This window comes from Leiobunum rupestre, chromosome 6 (assembly GCF_980474605.1).
Source record: "Leiobunum rupestre chromosome 6, qqLeiRupe1.1.hap1, whole genome shotgun sequence".
NCBI classification, from domain to species: Eukaryota; Metazoa; Arthropoda; class Arachnida; order Opiliones; family Sclerosomatidae; genus Leiobunum; species Leiobunum rupestre.
In genome coordinates this window covers 44,218,881-44,243,948 of record NC_143389.1, presented here as the reverse complement: position 1 = coordinate 44,243,948, position 25,068 = coordinate 44,218,881, and the positions used below count along the sequence as shown (strand labels likewise).

General features: G+C 34.3%; 1 protein-coding gene across 3 annotated transcripts; it reads right to left on the bottom strand.

The window, feature by feature from the left end:
* Nucleotides 1-1,330: 1,330 nt before the first annotated feature.
* Nucleotides 1,331-24,310, bottom strand: LOC149941105 (KICSTOR complex protein SZT2-like). Of its 3 annotated transcripts, none has more exons than XM_090180030.1 (58): nucleotides 24,278-24,305; nucleotides 23,821-24,206; nucleotides 23,579-23,761; nucleotides 23,438-23,515; nucleotides 23,147-23,374; nucleotides 22,922-23,084; nucleotides 22,637-22,863; nucleotides 22,418-22,551; nucleotides 22,133-22,354; nucleotides 21,904-22,065; nucleotides 21,699-21,842; nucleotides 21,367-21,636; nucleotides 21,179-21,293; nucleotides 20,899-21,113; nucleotides 20,637-20,834; nucleotides 20,488-20,566; nucleotides 20,167-20,424; nucleotides 14,985-15,315; nucleotides 14,302-14,925; nucleotides 13,691-14,249; nucleotides 13,435-13,632; nucleotides 13,190-13,364; nucleotides 13,017-13,128; nucleotides 12,764-12,955; nucleotides 12,499-12,688; nucleotides 12,163-12,433; nucleotides 11,751-12,102; nucleotides 11,287-11,693; nucleotides 10,647-10,974; nucleotides 10,456-10,585; nucleotides 10,294-10,390; nucleotides 10,209-10,224; nucleotides 10,020-10,133; nucleotides 8,114-8,278; nucleotides 7,869-8,039; nucleotides 7,737-7,801; nucleotides 7,514-7,667; nucleotides 7,322-7,446; nucleotides 7,094-7,258; nucleotides 6,756-7,035; nucleotides 6,529-6,679; nucleotides 6,403-6,452; nucleotides 6,080-6,332; nucleotides 5,988-6,028; nucleotides 5,771-5,931; nucleotides 5,558-5,705; nucleotides 5,049-5,494; nucleotides 4,713-4,989; nucleotides 4,569-4,630; nucleotides 4,325-4,504; nucleotides 4,000-4,265; nucleotides 3,356-3,581; nucleotides 2,958-3,296; nucleotides 2,473-2,894; nucleotides 2,191-2,413; nucleotides 1,809-2,024; nucleotides 1,679-1,747; nucleotides 1,331-1,606 (listed from the first exon to the last, which is right to left on the bottom strand). In XM_090180030.1, exons 2-58 carry the CDS (start codon nucleotides 23,986-23,988, stop codon nucleotides 1,460-1,462), a joined length of 11,742 nt encoding a protein of 3,913 aa, XP_090036156.1. In that variant the 5' UTR covers nucleotides 23,989-24,206; nucleotides 24,278-24,305; the 3' UTR covers nucleotides 1,331-1,459. The 3 variants fall into 3 exon arrangements, with proteins under 3 accessions (XP_090036156.1, XP_090036157.1, XP_090036158.1); XM_090180031.1 differs by having other exon boundaries at nucleotides 5,988-6,022; XM_090180032.1 differs by lacking the exons at nucleotides 1,331-1,606; nucleotides 1,679-1,747; nucleotides 1,809-2,024 and having other exon boundaries at nucleotides 2,270-2,413; nucleotides 2,478-2,894; nucleotides 24,278-24,310.
* Between the last annotated feature and the right edge of the window lie 758 nt (nucleotides 24,311-25,068).

The following is a 25,068-nucleotide window of genomic DNA, read 5'->3' as shown; positions in this document are numbered from 1 at the left end:
AACTACATAACAAAATCACTTTGTAAAGATCTAAAAAAAAGCTATAGAAAGTTTCAATGTATTAATTTTGAAATATTTAAAAGTTCATGTTTCTAAGAGTGTCCAATTTTAATTTAAATTAACCTTATATATATTATCTTTAAAACTAATTAAGATATGAAGAAAATTCGAAAAACAATGGATAGACAACGTTGTCAAACGTAAATAATAAAAGTTTCAAGATTCTCAGAATAATACATTGTGCATAAAACTTAAAATGCTGTTCATTTCAATTAAAGTTTGTCAAGTTATATTTAAATTATGATACTTTATTTCTAGATCTTTTAAAGGTCATTGTATCGTGTGCTTAAATAGCTTCAATTTGAAATTTATTTTTAGGAAATCCATAAAGAAGAACCCATGGAATTCAACCAAATATAAACTTTATATTTTACGTGAATTTTAAACAATTTGGGTCAAGACCCAGTTTATATTAGCCTTAAAGGGTTCCATCAGCCTCGTAAGGGGAGAAACTTGCGCCCCCCCTAGCCAGTCCGGATTTTGATTTCAATTACCGCCACTAGAGGGCGCACGTCACGCTAAACGAATGTATGATGACCGCGTAGTATTATTCGGCGAGTTCGCCAGTATGCTTTAAAATTTTCGGTTTTAACAATGTCGAGCAATGAAATTAATGGTAATACATGATAAACGAAAAGAAAATCAATCACTAAGACAATTCGTTGAACAAGAACAACTTTCCATATTAATTCTAATTAAAGGACAACGCAAGTGAGCTGGCATTTTTGTGTGCCTATGTATGCAAAGTGCGAAACTTACGGTAAACTCTGCATGGCCTCGCCAGTATCGAGTGGGGGTGGAGGGGGTTAAAAAGCACCATGCTTTTTCTTTTTCTGCCACAGAGCTTGCGTTGCCCTTTAAATTCCAATAAAAGCAAACTAGGCCAGGGTGACAAAAACTGCGTCCTTTGCAACCAATATCGAAATCCGAATTCCCGCGAAATAACCACGTGTTTCGTAAAGTTTCGTATTACCAAAAATTTGTCTCCTTCCCGCTTTGCATTAAAAAATAGTGCTATTTCACCCCCACTGTCATCCCTTTAGGAGGCTGATGGAACTCTTTAAGGCTTAAGGTTTAGGGTTGCACAATGGACCACTGGTCGAAGTGCAGGAATGGGCATATATCTTGCCCTTCTCCCCACTCATTATTAATAATAATAATAAGTAGTATATTTCACCTTGAGCATTTTGCTAATTTTTATACTTATTATTATATTGTGTTTTTGCTATATGTAGGAGAAAACCTTCTTAGATATATTATGTAAATTTAATTCACTTTGTGCTAGTTAACATAAAGGTTCTTTAGCTTGACAATCGTATCACAGCTTAATTTTATATAAAAAATAAAACTTTCAATATACATTATTTCAGAAGTTCAGAACTTCTAACTCTATAGAATCTTAACTGAGTAATCCAGTCCATAAATGAAAGCAGCAATTATTTATGAAATCTTCAACAAAAGTCTGAAGGGCTAACACTCTGAAATTTGGTTTCTCAGGGCTGTGTTCCTGATTGATTAAAGGCTCTCTGAAAACTAGGCTAATTTCCTAAATTCAAGGAAGAACAATTAATATCCATCTTAAGAGAGTATTAAATAACAATTTTAATTAACCACTTACTGCATGATTGATTTGTTGATTCAATGAGAGCTTAATAAATGAATCAGGACATTTTATGTCCGTTAACACCTAAATTGAGTTAATTAATTATCATGATGCTGCCAAACAAATACAAAAAGAATACTATTACCAAATGTTGAGTAGTGCCGTCTGGAGAATGGAATTGTCGAAAATTCTGCGATGTTGCATTGTTAAACTTCAATTGAAGCAGTTTAGAGAGATTCTGGTACCACTGACTATGCATATTTAGGAATGGTGTCAAATTTTTATCTATATCATTTATTGGTACACTAGTGACTAGACTTAAAAGTTCAGTAAAATCTGAGAATGACATTTGCTGTATAATCTAAAAAAGTTTGAAAAGTAAGTATTTAGGTACTTCAATCAGTTCTTGATTTAATGAAATAAGACCAAGAATGTATTCAGGTGAATATGTGGGCCATGAAAACAGAGGCTCTAGTTGCAGCTTCATATTCTCTGTTAAGCTGAATACATTCTTGATAAGACTTTACCACTTCTTTATTGTCACCGACTCGAGGGAATAGGCAACTCCATAGAAAATCACGGCAACAATGAACTCCAGCTCTACCAACTATAGCTTCTAAATGCTTCCGAGTAGTTTTCGTTCTGTCTTTTAAAATGTTAAGCATCAAGGTTTCATGACTACTAAAGTACCCCAGATAAGTCACTTCTTCATCACACATTGTTGGTGGAATGATGGCACTAACTTTCCGACTGAAAACCAAAATGAAAATACAATTGGAACTCTTGATAAAATAATAAAGGAGTGGTACCTAACATCATCCAAAGTAGAAGCTGTAGCTGAATCTCTATTAGTAAAGTCTTTTTCAGTGGAAGAAGTTAGTTCTGCTTGGTTTGGTGAAGCTATGTTGCTAGTTTTACGAGAAGGCACTCTGCTGGAGCTTTGGGATCCAGCATGCGAGCCCCCTTTATTGCCACTTATTCCCACTCGAACTGGTTGAAACGACCCCAACATAGAACCCAACACTAATTTGGGGTACAAATCTCTCTGACTTGTTAAGAGAATATAAAATTTCAAAACAAGAATATGTTGTTGGGTTTGTTGAGAGTTGGCTTCTTTATCATAAATTACAAGCAATCCAACATCGAAATTATCCACATGATTTATGTCATTAGAATCCTTATAAGAACCTTTGTACGAACTTAGTTCAACTAGGGCAAATTCCGTAATGTCCTAAACACCAAACAAAAAGATGTAATACAGTTTTTGGAGTAATAGCTAAAAACGTTAAATTACCATATCAAAGCCCTTGAAGACTGGATCCATACGAACAACTGTCATACCATATTGCTGATTATGACTGATGATGTAATCATAAAGTTGAGCTCCTTCGACTCTCGTATTAGGAATGATCAAAGTTCCAGAACTTATAAGGTTACGTGCAAAATTTGGAGATTTTTGATAGTATTTTATGAAATCATCCAAAAAACTGGAGATGTGATACCCCTGGTGAAATATCAGGTGACGTCCAGATATATAAGAATAAATTGTCCTCAAATGGAAATCGTAAGTGAAAGAATGCAAATGCATTGTGATCTTTATCTTGTCCAGTTGATCCAGAAAAACTGTAGTGAACTAAAATTAAAAGTATGTGAATAGCCTAGAAATTATCACAGCTCTTGGAGATAATATACTTGGTTTCTTTGCGCAGGAGACGTCATGGATAGCCGTTTACTCTCCAATGAGTAAAGATGACAATAAGCGTACGGCTCACAGAATCCTACTTCAATAATCAACAATCCTCCCAGAAGATTTTTAATAAGAAAAACAGGAAGACCCTTGCAGTTACTCGTACGAAACTTTTTGGAAAAATCTTGCGAGTTTTTCTTCAATTCAGTATTTTTACCTGGACCATTTTTCCTAAATCGTCGACAATGTCAATACACAAATGGAAAAAGTTTTACTTATTATTAGAAGTTATCAGAGAGTTTTCTATTTTAAGGGGCATTTTCCCTAATGGGGAGTGTTCAGTTTTAGAGCCATGCTGTTTATCATCTCCCTTCTTTAACCGGTGAGACGGTTCCTACATATGTGCTTCTCTGCACATTAAAAGAAAGGGTCATGTCTCGCCAGGAGCTGCTATTTTCTGCTACTGCAGAAATTTTCATCCCCTCTCTTATGGCGTGTATAGAATAAATTTTAGAGATTTAGCTAAAAGGGGGGAAAAAAGAGCAAGAAAGAGGGGGCACATAGGGAAAATGCCTTTTACATGAAAGATATTGCTATTCAACCACTCCTTTTTATTAATTTCTGTTATTATTGGATGAGCTAAACTTACATTTGGCGGTGAGACTGTGCTCCAGTTTGAATAGCTACGAAACCCAATGTTTGCAAGTATTCAATGTATTCTTTAATATACGTGGTGCAAATAGCAAAATGGCCTTCTTCATCTATCTGACTTCTTCTAGGTTTGGGCATTAAAGATGATAGTAAGGGATTTCCACTTTGTCGTCTTAAACGACCAAAACTACTGCCCAGAGAATTGTTACTTGATGATGTATCAATCGAGCTTTTGATACTAGATCCTGAACTATGTCTAGAACGCTACCAAGAAAATATTTATAATCAAATCCCCAAACATCTGTAAATAGTGCAAAACTGACCATGCCAGTTGGAAAGGCTGAAGACGATTTGGCATCCCCTTTACTTTGGTAGTTAACTGGCTCTAAAGTGTGATCCCTAACTGGAGCCACTTTCCATCTCCAAGTTGGACTAAATAGTATTGGAGTTAAACAGAAATGTGACAAGCGAGCCAAATTTTTTATTGAATGCATGACTTTATCCTTTAAAACGAGAAATAATTTTTAACCATACTTCCAATATAACGCAATAAATTTATCTGCTTACTAAGTATGGAATATTCAAATGAGGGTCTCGAGATTTCCAAATTCGGTGCAAATCATCCATAACTATTTATTTAATAGTTAATTTAATTTATATATTTAAGATTGATATATTCTTTTGAAATATGAAATGAAACAGCAATATTACCTCTACGATCCAAGTTGTTTTGGATGTCTTTAAGCTGGAGACTGAATCTTGTAGCTACATCTGGATTAGTCTTATATTCAGAACACTGAATGGGTTTGGGGGGCTTTTTATCTCTGAGAGAATCTATGCTAACTCCAGCTATGAAATTTGTGGATTTCCTAACAGCAACTTGATGTTCACCCATTTGATTTTGACTAGAAGGAGGTGGGGCTGTGTTTGCTAAGAGAGATTCCATATGCTTCAGCATGATTTGGTTTGGTAAAACTCCAACTGGATTCTGAAAACAAAATATAATTATCACCATTATTCAACAAAATTGAAAAAATTTTAACTCACATTTTTTTCTTTGGTAATTTTATTTCTAAACAAAGGCTGATTATGAAATAATCCTAATTTTTGACAAACGAAACTAGAAACCGCGGAATTTCTTTGGTTGAACCATTCAACAAGCGTTGCTAGTGCTTTTGAAACTGTAGAGGCAACATCTGGCAGCCAATTGTACTGGTACAAGACCATAGTATGGCCTTCAATTACAATGAGGAGAAGACGTTGACGTGGTATGAATGGGATAAATGTAACTAGTGATTCTGATGACTTCCCACTGAGTAATTGAGAGTTGAAACTGGAAAAAGGCCCAATAGAAATGGGAGTAGATGCAGTTTGTTGGGTTGGACTTCCTAGGCAGGAAGTAGGAGTGGCATTTGCTGTTCTAGTTGAAGATGAATTTATTCCAGATTCGGAGCCTTGAACAAATGGTTGAAATTTTTGGTAATTTCTTTGCTCTGTAAATATATGGTTAAATATAAGAATATGAGTTAAAGAACAAATTTTTTGAAAATGTATACGTTTCAGAAGCGTTGTCTCCAAATAATTTGAATATTCAGGTGCCCCCACAAATGCTTTCCACAAATTCAAGTTGCGACCAACAACTATGAAATTCTCCGTTTTTCCAGGTACTTTTTCAAGTCTAACACCAGAGCTCAAAGCGGTAATCTGTCATTAATGAAACCCCCATAAGTTATAGCTAAAAACCCCCTTATAGTTTTTAACTAAAATACCTGAGTGTTGTAAGGCAAATAATCCAAACCATGCTTGTAAAACACTTTGGAAACAACGTCTGATGCTATATCATGAAGTTGAGCTTGGAATTGCTTCAATAAAAATGGTACTTGATGCTGACTTTTCAAAGTATATTCGTTTGATATAACGGTTGGAACACCTAACAATTATTTAAATTATTTTCTTTGATAATATTTTTTCGATGCACGTACGTACCAATGCTTAGTCCATATTTCAAAAACCCTTGCATGCTGGAACTAAAAAAAAATTATTACACCCATTTTTTACTAATAAAACCAATTACTCACCTAAAAACTTTAGTTAATCTGCCACGATCTCCACTGTCATAGGCAATATTTCTTGGTTCAGGTTGAAGTAAAGCCACTATTTTAGAAGTACTAAAGCTACTTGTTATACTAGATGGTGTATCTGCATTCATTGTTCCAGCATACTTAAAGAAATACAAACTATCCGTAGGAGATAAAGTGGGAGAATAAGTCTTCGCAGCTGCATCAAGTTCTTTGGTTTGCTCAGTAATGACTCTACCACTTCTTCTCCGCCCTAGATTGATTGTGTATTGAGTTAGCTAAAATACCTTAAGAGTTAAATGTTCTTCAATAAAAGTGTATACTTTTAACTGGAGTTGATGGTTCACTGACACTTCCGCAGCTCTCTACGTCACTATAAAAGATGTAAAAAGTTTATCTTAAAACTTATAACTAAATAACCCCAACATTAAATTTCTCTTCAGTTTTACCTAGGTTCAGCTAAAGGAGATGTTAACAGTCTGAATTCCATCAAAAGGTCCCACAAGGAATGCCGTATCGCTGCACATAGATTTCCCGTTAACACTTCTTGCTGTACTTTTCCAACACACCAAATTTGAAATCTAATCAATGCAATTGGTCCTGTTTGGGTTTGAAAAAACACTTTAAGAGAAGAAACTAAAACATTTATTATAAAATAGTAAAAACGTTACCCTACCTGGTGATTTTTTGTTGGGATTTAACTGGAAGAGCGTCGTTGTAGTAAGCTCTTCGTAATCGTGATTTGAAAGGCTGTCTTGGTAAGCTGTGGAAGATGGAACTGGGCACGATATGTGTTGAACAGTTCGCCCTTGAAAATCGACTAATGACAGAATTATACAGGCAATTCCCTTGTTTCCAGACATTCCAAATGCTTGTTGAATTGAGAACAGAAAGACATCTTCGTCAGAAAAATTTAGCGAAGCATTAAAATTCTGATTTTGATCACCACAGTATGGCTGAAATTATATAATGTAAGTTTAATAAAGCTTTCTTTAATTTGTTTTATAATTCTACCTGGAAATGGTTTTCCATTTTGTAATCGGTATAATTTGGATTATGTAAGAAGCTTAACAAATTTTGCCGTAGGTAGTAAATCAAAGGACCCAATAGGTGAAGTGTGTTAGAATGTACTGTAAAATGTAAAACAAATGTGGGCTCTTTTCCAGGTTTTTGAATAAACTGAAATAAAATGTAGGATTAAGCTAAGTGAAACACAGAAAAATCAAATTTCAATACACTTACTTGAACATCTTCAGGTGTCAGCTTTGATTTAGGATTCCTAGCTAACATAATAGTGATCGCTTCCAAAACGGCTTCATCTAACTCATTTTGCAGAACTTTTTCTAGTTCTTCTTTACTTTTAGGGTCTATACCACGTTAAGAAAATAAAATTTAAAAACTTACTAAAGTCAAGCAGAAAAACAAATTGCCTACCAACTTCTCCAATTCCGTGAAAATTTAGAGCTATACACTGTTGATTAACCTTTCGGTTAGCAGAGACTTTAGATGTAATAGAAACTGAATCATGGGAAATGTTTTGGTCTTTATCAGATAAAGCAGAACTAAGTCTTGGCCTAAATTCAGGCAACTACAAAGTTATAATAATAATACATCAGAAATTTCCTAAACCCATTGAATATTATAATTATAGCCATACATCATCATCTACATCCACTGGAGTTTTTTTCTGAGGCAAACTGTGCACTGAAGAACTTCTTGATGCTAATTGAAATGAATTTTTTATAATTTAAAAAGCTCAATTGAAACTTAGAAGTTATAAGGTAATTACCCCCAAGATTAAATTCTTCTTCAGTTTTCGGTACACCATTTTTATGACCATAGCAAACAGTTTCATGAAGCCTTAAGTAGAAAACGGCATTTGTTTGACCCTTGTACACGAACATATTTTTACGATTACTGACAGATAGAGAAGTGAGTGCTGATCTTAAAGCTTGTATTCCTTTGAAATAATAGAGTTGACGTATTACTTTAATTTAAAACACCTAAATTAGTGAGAAATGACCTAAAAATCACCTTTGGACATGGTGTTCCTTCCAGGTCCTGAGCACAAACGAGGGTGGAAGTGGAAATGGGTGGACCAGACAATTGGGCAATCAAAGGCTCCAGGCTTAAATTTCATTTCCGCTTCTAAATAGCCCGAACTCATACTTTGATTGTGAAACATTTCTTCAGGATCAACTTCAATGTTAAAAATTTATTAATTTAATATTGATATACAAGAAATTGACTTCAACAGACACTGCAAGTAATTGTAAACTAATAAACAAGACAAGGTAATACCTAAAATTTTTATTTTACTAAAAACCGCGAGCTTTTAGTAAATTCCAAATGGTTTAAAAAGGAACTATGGTTTGAAAGCTCGTCATTTTGAAAATTTTATAATAAAACTAGCTTCGCCCGGGGTCTTTTTGATCTGTACGTAATAAAATTACGGCAAAATAACAAAACCTTGTTCAGAAAACTTCTAATTTTTATTTCCTTCTGACGATTCTTCCTAATAACTTTTGGGAGAGCTAACTTTGAGTTTGTTCTTTAATTGGAAGACTGAAGAGCTAACTAAGATTTAAAAACCCAGCAAAACCCGCTAACTTGCAATACGCGAAAGAAAACCGAAAATTAATACGGTAAAAAATACGGGCGAAAAGCAAAACTATCTAACTTTCTATACGCTAAAGAAAACTGAAAAATAATACGGTAAAAAATACGGGCGAAAAGCAAAACTCGCTAACTTTCAACACGCGAAAGAAAACCGAAAAGTAATACGGTACGCGAAAAGGGAAACTCGCTAACTTTCAATACGCGAAAGAATACCGAAAAATAAAACGGGAAAAAATACGGGCGAAAAGCAAAACTATCTAACTTTCTATACGCTAAAGAAAACTGAAAAATAATACGGTAAAAAATACGGGCGAAAAGCAAAACTCGCTAACTTTCAACACGCGAAAGAAAACCGAAAAGTAATACGGTACGCGAAAAACAAAACTCGAAAGAATACCGAAAAATAATACGGTAAAGAACACGGGCCAAAAGCAAAACTCGCTAACTTTCAATACGCGAAAGAATACCGAAAAATAATACGGTAAAGAATACGGGCGAAAAGCAAAACTCGCTAACTTTCTATACGCGAAAGAAAACCGAAAAATAATACGGTACGCGAAAAGGGAAACTCGCTAACTTTCAATACGCGAAAGAAAACTGAAAAATAATACGGTAAAGAATACGGGCGAAAAGCAAAACTCGCTAACTTTCTATACGCGAAAGAAAACCGAAAAATAATACGGTAAAGAATACGGGCGAAAAGCAAAACTCGCTAACTTTCTATACGCGAAAGAAAACCGAAAAATAGTACGGTAAAGAATACGGGCGAAAAGCAAAACTCGCTAACTTTCTATACGCGAAAGAAAACCGAAAAATAGTACGGTACGCGAAAAGCAAAGCTCGCTAACTTTCAATACGCTAAAGAATACCGAAAAATAATACGGTAAAGAGTACGGGCGAAAAGCAAAACTCGCTAACTTTCTATACGCGAAAGAAAACCGAAAAATAGTACGGTACGCGAAAAGCAAAGCTCGCTAACTTTCAATACGCGAAATAATACCGAAAAATAATACGGTAAAGAGTACGGGCGAAAAGCAAAACTCGCTAACTTCCTATACGCGAAAGAAAACCGAAAAATAATACGGTACAAAATAATTGTTGGCCAGGGACTAATTAGCGGCTGCGGGAGGGCGAAAACGGAGGGGACAAATGCAACGGGTTCAAGAGAGAGCGAGAGCGAGGGGGGGAGAAAACTTAGGGGACCGTCGTCGATCGGTCCACGAAAGCCACAAACACACAAACATTGAGGATTATATATAAGATTAAAATTTTTAAAATGTAGTATATAAATATACAAATTTAAATAGACACTGTTCCTTACTGTCAATGGAATGAAGTCTGGTAGAGGTACCAGCATTTCTGGAATCTTGAGACCATATGTCTTCGCTAGCCTCTGGAACCAGAAGCTGATGACATATATGAGTTTCGTGTAGCTCTATCCCCAGTAAAAAAAAAGATTTAAAACTTTTAGTAAACATTTTTGTTAATTCCAAAACCAGGTGTACAGTACCAGAAAGTAGCATAGTCTAAAAAAGAATAACAGAAAATTAAAAAAAAAACTAAAGTGAACATTAAAACAAGACATTTCAAAGTACCTGATTGATCAGCTTGCAAATATTCTTAATATTTTTTATGGCTTTTCTAAATAAATCATGAGCTTTTTGAAGCTCCTCATCCCCATTTTTTCTATGCCTTGAATTAATAAAAGGAATACTTTTGTTTTAGGGAAATCATTGTTAATATATAGGTATACTTGCCTAATATGAAAATAGACAGAAACTTTGTCATTTTGAATTTTCAAAATCAGCCAGAATTTGGGAAGTAAAGGGTGTTTTATGTTAAGGCAACCAAATTCGCTACCAGAATCACTAGAGTCTCCCTCATAGCCTTAAATGAAATAAAATGGTAGGCCAATAACTCTAGTAGAAATGCTAGACTGAAAACGTACCATCCTCATTGTTGCTGAACAGGAAGGGAGTAGAATTACACGAATCAGTTTTTCCTGGAATCATTTTTCTACAGGGCGAAGAGACTTCTTTCATTTCAACTGATTCTTGAATCTTAGCCATTTCCACACTTTCAGCCCCTTCCCTAGTTTCTAGTGTAGAAAATTCAATTCCAGTAGATATTTTAGAAACAGCCTGGCTCGAAGCTACTATAGACATCGCCACTGTAGACCCTCCTTCACTCTGTTTATCATCCGATGTACTTGTCTCAGTACCAGTAGAAATAGTAGTAGTAGTAGTAGCATTTTCCACCAAATTGTCGACCAATAACTGAAATTAATATTAAAAGCACATTATACAATAAAAATGGGTCCACCAAAAAAAAAAAAAAAATTAAAGGCTAATTATTCAAAATCTGTTTTGGCTAAGAGTTTGAAACTTTCATCTCTCATATTTAATGGATTTGGGTCCTGGGATAATAAAACAAAATGTCTTCAAAGTTACTCAAAAATTATTTTAAGAACCATTATTAGCCAAAACCAATTTTCAATTATTAGCCTTGGATCATTTTTCGTGGATTATATAATAATACCGGTGCCTCCGAAACAAATTATTAATTTCGGAGGCACCGAATATACTTACTTCCACCGTATTAGCTTGTATTGTTGTGGAATTGGATTCAGAAATAGTAAGGCTACTTAAAAATTCCCTTGAGTCCACTTCACTGCTTTCAGTAAGTTCACTCTTAAGTGTTTTTACTTTAACAAAATTTGAGTTATCAGCTTGAATTTCAGTTCTTTTAATAGTACTAGGTGACTCTGGAGTTAGTGAAACTCTTCCTTTTGGTGAATAATTTCCCATTTTTTTTGGTTTGACAAGTATCACATCATCTTTCAAATTGCTATCAGTGAAAGCTTGAGGGGGTTCGTTTCCTAGAGAAATAGACCGCTCACGAGAAGTACGAGCTGAAGTTTTTCTACTGGGAGGTTTAGATCTGCCTCTTTTGCGATTCTCAGCCTCATCAAGCTCATCTTCATCATTAGTGGTTACTAAACCAAGAGCAAAAATTTTAAAAATTTCTAATGCAATAAAAAAAATTAACTTACTACATTCAGGAATTTTACTCAATTCTTTTGCAAACGTTTTCCTTTCACTGATAAAGCTGCTGGAGCTATTTCTTAGTTCCGAATACTGGGCCAAAGATGTCAACCCTAATGTCACTGGGCCCTCAATAAAGCCTTTTTTGTTGAAAAGTTCAGCTAACTCAGGGTCATCTCCGATAAATGGACTTCTCCTCTGGTCCATTGGAGAATTAAAACACAAAGAATTATTTTGTTCTTGGTGTTGTTGTTGAGTCACAGGTAGCAACTCTGCATTTTTGTCACGAACTAAGTAGTAATATTCATTTTCTTTGTTCAGATGATAGCCTGGTAAAGAAGTCCAGGACCTATCAAATTCCTAAGACAAATTCTGAAATTAAAAACTATTTAAACACCAAAAATTCAACACAATCATTACCAATTTAAATTTCTCCAAACTAGCCTCAGAGCCAAAGACAAACTTAAGCGGTACATCTTCAAGTAGGCAACTACAGCTATCAACTCCTACTGACTTAGTTACATGCTCTATAACCATTGCAAGAGTCGCTTCTGTAAGTGGATAATTCTGAAGAGCAGCAGAGGCAATTTCATCTTGAAGAAGCCACTTCACCTTCTGGATACAAGTTTGCACAGATTCATATTCTTTGGCCGGTAAATCTTTCAAGTAGTCACTAGAATGATCTGTATAGCTGTTATATAAAGAAAAATCATAAGAAAAACCAAACACTTAAATTAAACCACAACTAATATTTACTTCGAAGGCTCAGTTTCCAGAATGGGTGAGGCAGAGCTGCAATATGAAAGAGTTCTAAAACTAGCTTCCGCAAAATGAAGAGTTTTATCACTCTCTGAATCCAATGTGAGACAAACAAAATCGAGAGTAACTTGTAAATTCGACAGATCAATTTCCGTACAATCACCCTCCAAAGAGCTGATAATTTCACCTAATAGAGTGTTTTGTCAAAGTAATGTTTAGCTAAAAGGTAAAAGACAAGATATAATTGAATGTTAAAACCTACTAAGGCATGTTGGTAAAGATAATAAAGAGCAGTTTCCAACATAGGATTTGTATTTTAGTGTGCAAATCAAATGTACAAATAATGGTGCAACCAACTCATTTTCAATGATAGAGCCATTATCTTCATCATTTTCTGGATTGAACTGAGAATGATTTGGAGGTGAACTAACATCCGTTTCAGATTCTTTTGTATCTATTAAGAAAATATTTATATTTTGTTTCAAACACAGAATTATAGTCTGTAAATTTCATACCAACTTCTGAAGTGAATTCAATATCATCTAGAAGTTGATTACTTTCCTCTTCATTGGCGTTTTTTTCTTCTGCCATAAATTTATCCTCTCCTTCAAAATTGTCTTCCGATGACTAAAAGAGCAACCATTTGAAACAAAAGAATACAATAATTATATTAGGAAAAAGATCCTACATCTTCAACTGGGCAAAAAAATGCATAATCAGGATGTGTATTTATTGGTTTGAAATACTGTTGAATTATCTCTGAGAATTGCTCTTTTATGGAACAGTGCAATTGCTTTAATTGCTCACATGGAAGATACCTCTGTAACAGCTCTAATGGAAATTGTTTTGGTTTTTCCTTAATTCTATAACATACATTTTGGAAAATTTTGGAAATTGAAAACTACAAATAAAAATTATGTATGAACAACATACAAATTTCTACTATTTTCCTCATTTTCATTATTTTGATAGTTGTGTTCAAGAATAGTCCTCAAATGAAAATCTTTAACGTGTCCACATATAACTTGTAAAAATGGATTGATGTCAATTTCGAGAATCGATTCTACACAAATGCTGTCGACAACAGCTTCAATATCTTGACTATCCACATGATGGCCAAGCTGTAAACACCTGTTATAAAAGAAAAAATTAGTTTCTTAATCATGTGTTAATAATTAAATAACCATACTTAAAGACACCTTGAACAAAGCTTTTAGAATATATGGTTTCAATGACTTTAGCCACTTCTTTCAGCTGTTGAAAAGATTCTCCTTCGTGACTTATTTTGGATTCAGGAGAAGTATGTTTTGAATCTTCGTAATTAACATTGCTACATTTATTGGTGCCTGAATCTTCACCAACGTAACTGACTTCATCCATTTTGTACGAGAAGTCTTGGTAAATATCTTTCCATTTCTTGCCATCATTCTTAAACACCAAGTGTGAAGTGATATTATTTAACGAACAGTGATAACAATACACTGGTAGAGTGAGAGACCCATAGATCTGGTTTGAATTTCTTCGAGGGATAAGGTCTTTGGGTCTTTCAGCTACTTCGCTGGCTGTTCCATCAGAGTTAGCAACAGTATTTATCCTAGGTATAGTCAATGGTTCAACACTGACACATTCTTTGAGAGGTTTTTCAGGTACATTTCTTAAGGTAAATGGCGTAATATTTGAGTCTGGGGAGACTGGGGGTGCTGGTTTTTGGATAGTGGAGAAGACAGAACCATCAATTGAATCCACACCTAATTAAAACCAGATTTTAATATGAGAAAAAAAAAGAGGGCTCATGAATACCTGCAGAAGAAATATGTGCATTTTCTCCACCAGAAGTTTGATGAGATTCATCGGCTAAGTGGGCATTCTCAGCCTCATTTCCCCTTTTGACAATTCTAACAGCTTTATATGGTAAACTTCCAAGATAATTAGGCATATCAGTACTCGCTGCTGATCCTAATATTAATAATCTTAGATCTTCGTATGATGCTGGTAGAACTGTGATTAAAAGGTGGTGTTCACTGAGAAACTTTACAAAACATTTCCATTTCGGAAGAGGGTCAAAGTAAAAATCTTCTTTTCTGCTTCCAAATTGGCTCCCCTTATGTCCTTGAGGTGAACTGTCCATTGATTTAGACGGAGATTTTTTAAATTTTGAATGCTCAGATGAAAATTGATTTTCTGATGTGAAGTCTCGAAATGTATCTGAGTAAAAGTCACTTATCGGAAATGGAACTCTGTACACATTAGGAGGGCGGTCCCTATCTAACACATGCTGTGGAAAAGCGATGTTATCATGATCTGTTAAGTTCAGTTCCCTGTGATGGGCTTCTTTGAGCATCTCCATTAACTGAGAGTATAGAACTGTGTTTGGTGCATCTTGGCCCAGTCGCCCGTTAAAATCATTGTAAGTGGGAATTAAATCTACAAAACATAAAGAGAGTTAGGAAAGGCACTTGATTTAAGCTTTAGTTGAAAATAACCTTGAATAAATGTAGAAAATATAAGTTCGGCTTGTTGACAAAATGGTAATAAAGTCATGAGGTCAAAAGGAAAGTTTCTATTGGAGATATTTTCTTCTATCGTGAAATGAGAGTGAAGTGAAGCTTGGGACAGATTAAAATCTGGTGTTGATCTTGCCGCAGATAAGTGTACAGAGTGTAAATCTGAGACAATTGGTGTAACCATGGGGGTATCATTTGTAGTTGGTGGGTATGGAATGTATGGAGATGGCACTTTTTCATTGGTGCACATTAAGGACAAGTGGTGAAACGTGACCATAGATGAGACGCATACCATGTCAATATTGAGAAACTAAAAATAGGAGGTAAGAAATTAATTAAATGATACAGTGTTTAAAAAAAATTTCAAAGTAGTTTAAGTCATTTTATATTATTATGCCAATATTAATTTATTTAGTGTTGGTTTTTGTGTCGCTGAGAACTAAATATTTTCAGGTAGTTTTTTCGTCAAATCACTTTGTAACTTTTGCAATAAAGCAAATGTAATATTGTTTCGAATCAGTAAATTATACTTTGTCCTTCCTTTAGATAACTGTTATCAGTGACTTTATTTGATATAACAATCTTGACTTGGAAAATTTATATGGCTTCAGATTAAAATTTTAACTCTCACTAAAGAAAGGTCAAAAAGGCCAAAACTATGTATTATAAGAAAAATAAGAAATGCATTTAATATAAACTGAAAATATAAAATGCTTTTAAAATATTTGGTATTCAAATGAAGACCACATTTTTTCCAATTAATTGAACTATAAGACTGTATATAAATTCGATTCTAAATAGAAGTACATGTACATTTATTCTAATTTCAAAATTGGTTTAGTAACAATGAACTATTATAATCCTATATTATTTCAGGGTTTAAAATATCATATTAAGTTATAAAAATTAATTTGGGTAAAAGTGGTTTCATGTAATGTATTATATATATATAGCATTTCAACAAAACTAAGACAATATGAATTTATCAATGTGGCAGTAATATAACCACTTGAGAAATTCATTGTTTGAATAAGATAAAATTTCTATTATCTAATCACCAAGTATACGTACTTTCCGAGAATCAAAAAGCATCTCGAAAAGGTACTCTTATAACTTTAGTTTTGTCATTCTAATATATATATTAATATACAATATAACATATTTTAATTCTTCATTAGAACATTAGAGTGAGGATGAGATTTCATTTTAACGCAACATTAATAAATTTAATGAAAAGAAAACCCAACCATGCATAGCTTAAAGAGATCAAAGCAAGAAAAACCATTTGAAATAAACAGATCTTTTTAATTCAAACTTTCAAGTTCCAGTTAGTTACAAGACAGTACAAATTTGGAAAAATCAATACTTTTGTTTTGGTGCGTAAAAGTGAGAAGGAATAAGTTGGAGGAGTTGAATCTCACTGAATAGACAGAGTGAAGAGACCACTACTCCACTTGTTCCAAAATCACTTTAAAACATCAGTCACGTAAAATTACATTCACCAGGCAATATATTTTTTAAACAAAGATTTAGTCAATCATTTCTAAGTATCCTCTGTACCTTTTGAAAAATCTTCCAAAGAGATGGGTAACAAAACTACCACTGTCTGAGCTGGAAGAGTTAGATCTGGCACTAGAGAAACAGAAATGTCGAGATCCCCACTTCCAACTCAAACTATGAAGTTATTCAGTCTCAAGTCCTTTTTGAATAATCTAGGATCCTTTCACAGATATTTGCAGTAGTGAAGCTCACAGTTAACTCGAAAGAACATTTCTCAGCCAATATATCAACTCTTCAATGCCTAATTCAATATCTAATTCTAATTTTCATCAATTAAATTTACAACTTTCGAAGAGAACTACTAGGAAAATATTTCACGAACATCTTTCATTGTCACGCACAAAGAAATGTGTGGGAAATGAGGCATCTGGCTTTATATATGGCTGGAGAAAAAATTTCGAGAAAACTACAGTTATCACTTCTGCGGGGTGAAAGGTAAGATCAATTCAAGGAGGAGGTGGAGTAACTGATAACGATTACCAAACTCGTTACAATCCTACCATCCAGTCGGAAAATTCAAAGGTACAGAGCCTCCTTTTTACGGGAGAAAACAATTCTAACTCCTAATCAGTAGCCAATCCCTGGTAAAACCAGGTTGTCTCTTTGACTATTGTGGGGGTTTTTTTCCAAGAAATGTACTGAATGAAACTTAAAAATAATAATGCAAGTAAGGCATGGGAAAGATGGCCCAAGAAAGTAGATCTCCCTCTAAATGCGATACATGGTTGAGCCCATACCATAGGTTCCAAGGGAACGCAGATAAGAGAAATCTATCCTGTTTTCGTTCTAGTCACCTAAAGTCCACGTTTCAAGTGTTTTTCGAGTGGGTTCAAAGTTTACTGGGAATATATATCAATCTACATTCAGACAATGTAGAAATATAGAGAGAAGAAGTTAAAGAATTTTATGAAATCAAGAAATACAATTCCATTACCTAGATGGTTTCAGAATAACTGATAAGCAAACTATACAATATTTTAAATGTTAACTTGAGATACTACGTGATAACTGACAAGGTTATTAGAGAAAATTTCCTAATTATTTGCAATTTATTTTGCGCATATTCAATTTAATACATACACTATGGGTTGTATTCCAAAATTAAATATTTTACAAAAACTATATTTTAGCACTATTATATTAATTTTTCTTCCCACGCTACCTACCCTACCAATAAGTTGAATGAGAATGAACCATAGAAATTGAAGATAAAAATTATCTAAAACTAACAATCTTACCTACCAGTAACTGCCAAACTATATCACCTTTTTCTATGAATTTAACCTATCCTGTTATGAGGATACTTAAAAAAGATAAGCAACTTCCTGAATATTCCAAAAAGCTATCATCAGCAATGAAACTGAATCTTAAGATTAATACCAACCAATTTAAGCTACATCCTTGTTTGTAACGGTTTTTTACAGACAAATCATTTTCACAATTTAGTATGTGCTAAAATAAAAGTAGCCAAATTTCAACAGTAAATTTTAAGATTGCAATAAATATGATTATATAAAGTATCAAAAACCAATTTCCCTAATAGCTCCGTGTTTTTTCTCATATTTCCAACGTTAATTTAGATTTTCTATAGCAAAGCAGGGGTAGGGGAAATTAGCCAGGGGCAGCACTTTTTTGGGTGCAATTTTGCTTATAGAAAAGTATTGAGACGGTCATCAAAAAAGTCGCTAACACAGTGGCAAAATCTCTAGGTTCACCACTGGCTTCCCTCACAAGCGCAAATTTTCTCCCCATTTTATACTAAATATTTAGATTATTCATAATTTTTTTTCTAAAATTTAAATAGCTTTTTCAATGATGTTGTAAAGATAACCATATCTTGATGGCTCACTCTCTCGGAACGAGACCTTGGGATTATTATTGACCTGATCCTTAAATTTTCTAGTCTCACTAATAAGGGTCTTAAATAAAAAAACCATATTTGCCTCTTACACAAATTTTTTCATAATAACCTTATTCTAAATTTCACTGATCTCTTCACCTTAATTGATGGTCAATAACATGAGGTCATTCCCTCAAACTATCTAAACCCAGGGCCATCACTGCTACCCGTTTAAATTCCTTTTCCCATAGTGTCATAAATAACTGGAACTCTCCCTCATTCTATAATTTTCCCAGCTTAATTACTTTACACTAGCTGGGAATGGCTAAACAGACGAATTAATTAAATAAAAGCTTATCAGTTCACAATAGAATAGAAAGTAAAACTAAAACTAAAATGGTGAATAAAGCCTTTTATTTAAGGTGGTGCCTATTTCATGAATTGAAGATTTCAAGATTAAGACTGCGGAAAACAGTTAGAATAAATAGGTTAGGAGAAACAAGCAGGGTAAATTAGATACTAAATATTTGATAGAATTGAAAATTTTGCTAAGAAAATAAGCAAACACTCCCTAACATCTAAGGATTTATCAATCATTTAATTTTTCTTTAAATTCTCAGTTAATCATTGAGTATTATAAAAAATGAATTACCAATAAGAAACTGAAATGTTTTGATGTTTAAAACCAAAAATGATCACCAAAAATCAAATAAACCAATAACCGAAGTGAATTATATTTTGAAAATTAACTGTTATTCAATAACTAGATCAGTACCAAAAACAACTATCCGCACATCCCTACTTTTCTTATACATTGAGCTACGCAATGGCCAACATTAGAAATGTATTAGTGCCAGGATTTCAATTTACAAAATCCAGGAGCTAAGTGAGCATTGGACTTTAGGTGGATCTATGTTAAGTGAAAAGGCTCATTCCCTGATATTTCCAAGTTTGTATAAGCCATGTATACAACATTCTGAAAACATTATTCCTTAATGCCTAAATTGCTTACGTTTTTTGTGCACATTTAAGTTCAGTAGACTTCAATTTAACTAGGGGTGTGTGAGTACTGTTTTTTAGGATTCAAGTAGAGTCCCGAGTCTTGGAAAATTGGACTTGCAAGTCTTCAAGTCCAATTATGCAATTCTCATTCGAGTCCATAAGAAATGGATTTTAACTCTTTCGAGGGCAATTTGAATCCAAATTTTATAATCGAGTCCTATTTGAGCCTTAAATTTTATCCTAATTATTTAAAATCAGAAAAAAATAATAATATGTACTTAATTAATTATTAAACTATTATGACTAATTTGAAATTTACAATTAAAAAATAACAAAAATTCTCTAAAACTAAATTTTATTATCACTTTTATCAGGGATTTATCGCTTTTGTTTTAATAAAAATTAGTTTTCGAGAATTTTTGTGATAAATATTCACTACTAAATAAAAATTATTGGCGGAATATTTGGAAGCGAAGCAAAAAAAGAATTGTCGTAAATAATAGACTCTCCAGAAAATAATGGACTCGTCGGGTATTTTTCATTTAATTTAAAAACTCGAGTCCACTTCAAGTAATTTTTTTAGCCTTGACAAAGGACCAGGGTACCCGATCGAGTTCTAGAAAAAAGATTTTTGAGTATCGAGTTCAAGTACCCGACTCTGACTCAAGACTGAGTACTCGCGATTTTCAAGTACTCGAGCAGCCCTAGATTTAACCCTATTTTCCCACCCTCCTTCAAACAAATAAAAATAAAGCTCACCGATTTGGCAACTTGCTGGTGAGAGTATCCTCTCATAAATTCAGCTCTGGGAAATCCTCCGCACATTTTTCCATGTTGTGGCTCAATCCAACATTCAGTTATGATCTGCAGCTCCGCATCAGCTTCAGCTGTTGAATCCAAGTCACCATCATCATCCTCAGAAATACTATCTCGTAGAGATGTATTTGAAAATGGGGGAAACACAATGTACTGGACAACACAGGGATGGACTTCCATTTTCCCAGAATCAGTACAATGCTGTTAAAAAAGAAACCATATATGTTCTGTTACATTCTCCTTTTCGCAAAAAATAATACTAACTTCCATATCAATTTCAAGCACTAAATTAATTATTCCAGAGTGGGAATGGGCAAAATGAAAACCCTCTTGTAATCGTAGTCTATTATGGGAAGTATAAAATATTTGAAACAAAGCGATAGTTTCCAAGATAGATAAAACTAAATAGTTACTTTAATAAAGTGTTCAAAATTCCAGCAACAGCAGTCAAAGGAAGGGCATAATTTTGTCCCGCTTGCATGTTATAAATCCACCTTTGAGAGTGCAAATAGCAACTTAATGTGGTTAGCATATTTGTGGCAAGCGGATCACTGCCAGTGGCTAGCTGACTAGAAATGGGACTTAAAAAATCATTTGGCACTCTGCAATACCTGAAAATTTCATAAAGTATAAAGCAAATGTAAAATTAATCATAACATAAGATAGAATTCGTACTTGATAAGTATTTTTTCTACAGGTTTCTGAAGAAGAATGCAACAGTTAACATCCATCCAATCACGCTGTAAGGGTGATTTAATTGTATATCCATAAGAATTGGAGCTGTGAGTGCTTGCGCAAGAGCCAGAGTCAATAACTACGCGGGAATCCTTCGAAGGACCACGTGGAGGGAATTTTAACTCAATGATCAAGGTTCTTAACTCTTGTACAATCTAGGAAAGAAAATAACCACAGCTTAATAAAATATCAAGAACATGAACCGCAAAAGTATCCCAACCTGATTCCTCAAATCTCCAGGCATTCCACCAAGAAAAGCTAATCTGATGACCATGCAAGGTGCCTTGGAAGATACACGTATAATGTAGAAAGAATATGGAGGTTTGTCAGGCTCTCTGAAATTTTTTATTTACTATTTAAGTATTTAGCTATATGAGAGTAAAAAGAACGTGCAAAACAAAAAGTTACAGTGTTAGGAACTTGATATACGAATGATTTTCAATCAACACAAAAGAGCTGAAGTCCCTTAAAAGGGCGTTTAAGGAAGTCAAGGCCTGTCTACATGCAACCACATTGTAACGGCCAGATGAATTGGGCATATGTATGTTTTTGGACAATGGTCTGTCATGTTCCAAAATGATGCCTATACGATGTGTATGCATCCATTTTTGCCAAATATTTATGTCCAGCATACAGATAGGCCTCCAGAAACTGGCAAATTGATGGTGAATCATGTTTCTATCAAGAAAAATTATGTAGCAAAATTCAGTTTTCTTAATTCTATCATACGAATGGTATACTTGGAAGACAGGGAAGGGCTTGTCGCATTAGGAGCCAAGTAAAACAATGGCAAGCCATTCTTCACGCTTTCAGGTATGGTGAAATAAGTGGAATTGTGACCAAAAGATTGTAAATGGACTAGCAGTTGATCAGTGTCTGTTAAACTGGCATTCAAAAAATTTCAATGGTTATAAATAACTTAATTTATGTACATTTTGAAATTACTTCTTCATTGTACTCCAAAACTGCTTCACTACTGCTGCTCTATACGGGCTCTCAATTTTTCTTTTCAAACTACATGTCACGTCATGAAGGAAATCATAGCTACCTTCTACGACAATTTCATATTTACAACTCGGATGCTTAGTTTTCTCTCTACCATCATCACTGTAAAACATAATATTAAGATTGAACTTTTAAAGTTAATGGAAATACATAAAGATAACTTGCATACCTGGGAGTTAGGGCAGATAAGGTATATTCGATCGAAGCATTAAACTTCCATGGTAGAGTCAAAGTGATTTCAACATGCTCTCCTTTTAAACGAACCAACTTCACAGTATACCCCTCTCTCAAACGACAAGACAATACACTTGATAAAGAGACTCTCAAACTGCCTTCTTTCTGCCTTTTTCTCACCATCAACTGATCAAATTTTGTTCCAAAATACTGATTTCTATAAAGTAACGAAACATTAGTAACAGCTGTAAAATTATTTAACCATTTAAATAAAACTCACAAAACATTCCATTTATCTAGTCTTCTTCCCCATTTAACAAAAGAAATATCTTCCTCTTCGATAATTCCACCTTGAAAATTCCACGTTAAGAATGCTTTATGATAAACATTCATCTCACGATTGCATTCTTGTTTCTTTTGAAAAAAAGGGAAAAAATATCAATTACTCGGCAAACTTAACTTTTAGAGGTAAAAGCAAAAATTATTAAATTTCTGTTACCCCATTATCTTCTGGCAACTTTGGCAAATAAGCGCCTAATGTAGCCGTGGCTATGAATCTCATCAAATCAATATATGGAACAAAACCCAGTGAACAAAATGGGTGATAGCTGCTACCCAAGTGTAAAAAGGAGCATGCAATTGTATTATTACGTAGTTGAGTCAACAGAGACTCCAACATAACCGTGTTAGGCAATGTCAACATGCCATCGGTAATTACTATGATGCCTAAAACCAATAATTTAATTAAATTCCTAAGTCATATCTTTTAACTGAAAACATTTACCGGCACTAGTATTTTCCGGAAGAAGTTGAAGGGCTAATATTCCATAACGTAGCATATTGACCGTGTTAATATCAGGTGTTGTAATTGTAATCTGTGGTGGAAGTATTGGAACTACATCTTTGGCTTCATCAAATAAATCTCCGGTGATTTTATCAGGGGGAGCCTAAACAAGAATAACGCTACAGTTTGTTCCTTAGCTCTATTCTCACTTCTTTAAACTAGTACCTTTAATTTGGCACGTTCAACATTCATGATAGAGGTAGCTTCAACAATCTTTTTCTCAACTTGAAATTGGTTGCAAGCGTGCTTTAACAAATCATTCACGTTTTCAGGTTTTAAACACCAGCCTTGAACTAATACTTGCTGACCACCATGGGCCGAGAATGGCATATGAGCAATTACTGTTATATATATTTCAGGTTGAAATAAAAACAGACTACTTGGTACATAAAACTGTAAAAACATTTAAATTGTATCACTGAACATTAAATTAATTTTAAACCATAAATAACATACAGGTTCAGCAACTTTAGAAAGACTAGTTTGAAGAGCCAAAAACACTTCGTCAAATAAAATGCAACCATTTTGAATATCCTGAAAATTTAAAATCATCCATATTACCTATTATATAATTTAAATTTAAATGAAAATATGTACCACTGCAGCGATGGATGGGCTAAGATCAAGGCAAAAAACAAGGCGATAACATCTTGAAAGAAAAATCACTCTTGTAGCGGGAGAAACTAAGTATTGAAACTCATCACTTGTCTCAACACTCCAACTTGTTGGCTTTGTTTTAGGAACTGCTGATACCACACTAATTTCTTCTGTAAACTCATTCTAAATGAGATATATAATATCAATATAGATTTACATAGAATTGTGAAAAAATTATATACTATGTTCTTTCGATGTTGTGTTGTGACACATTTGTTTAAATGACTAAGGTACCATTGAGCACGGATATTCCTTGATATTCTATACTCTTTTTTCATCAGAAGGAAAATGTAACTAGCTTCCAAAATTTCAGGAATAGAAACAGATTCGTTTCCTAATGGATGTTCCATTTCTGTGGGGTAAATCAAATATTTTGGAACTTGTCACCCCTCTCACAGGCGCCGGCCTCAATCTTCATAAAATCTGTACAGTAACTGAACACTGAACAGTTCTGAAGATCGACTTCTGGTTCAGACCATTAATTAATCCATGATTCCATGAACAGAACTTGTCTAGTAGTGAGCTAGCAGACAAGGCTTACCGCTAATTTTGTTAAAATTCAAAACGCCTAAATAAAAGAGACTGTCATTAGAGTAATATTATCTAGTAGCATGCATTTCGATTAGATATAATTCGTACGTATAAAATATACTGTCCTCCATTATCAAAAAAATACATATTTTACTTTGGACTGAAATTGGATATTGAATTAAAATCTGCTTATGGTGTTGGCCAAAGACCTTAAACACCAAGAAAATTGGAGAAATAACTAGAGCAATTTTTATAATATTTCGGTTTGCGCCGATTAGAAGTTTAGAACCGTACCTTTAGCCTGTGCTTTTCGTTAGCTGGCGTACGACAGTAATGCCATCTCCATCGCGTCTAGCTAAAAGCTATGTCTTCAAAAAAACCAAAGTAATAGAGTGCTTTCAATTTGAAACTCATGACGTCACCAATGTAACTCTCCTATTAAGAAAAACTGGCCGGGAGTAGTGGCTCACTCCTGTAATCCCAGGCGTCCGGGAGGCAGAGTTTGTGGATGGCCGTGTGAGGACGACCACCAATCCCCTAACGGGTGGTCGGAATACTTCCGCCAAGGGTGTCCCCACCCCTGTCCCCACGTATCCCCCCGTTGGCGTGGCCGTTACACATATCTCGCCCTGATTAATCAGTTATTGTGTGTGTGCTGGTGTCTAAGGCCTCGGGTCGACACCGATGTGTGTGTATCTCAAAAAAAAAATTAAGAAAAACCGGTAACTGTCATGGCGGTCACGTTGAACACTACAACTGTGCATAGGTTGGCCAGACTTTTGGTCTCCAGTCAGCGGCGGCGATCGGAAAACATTTCTGTGGGGGCACGAGCAATTAATTTTTATCCAAAAATCCATATACCTAAAACTTAAGCACAAAAATGTACAGCTCAAAAATTT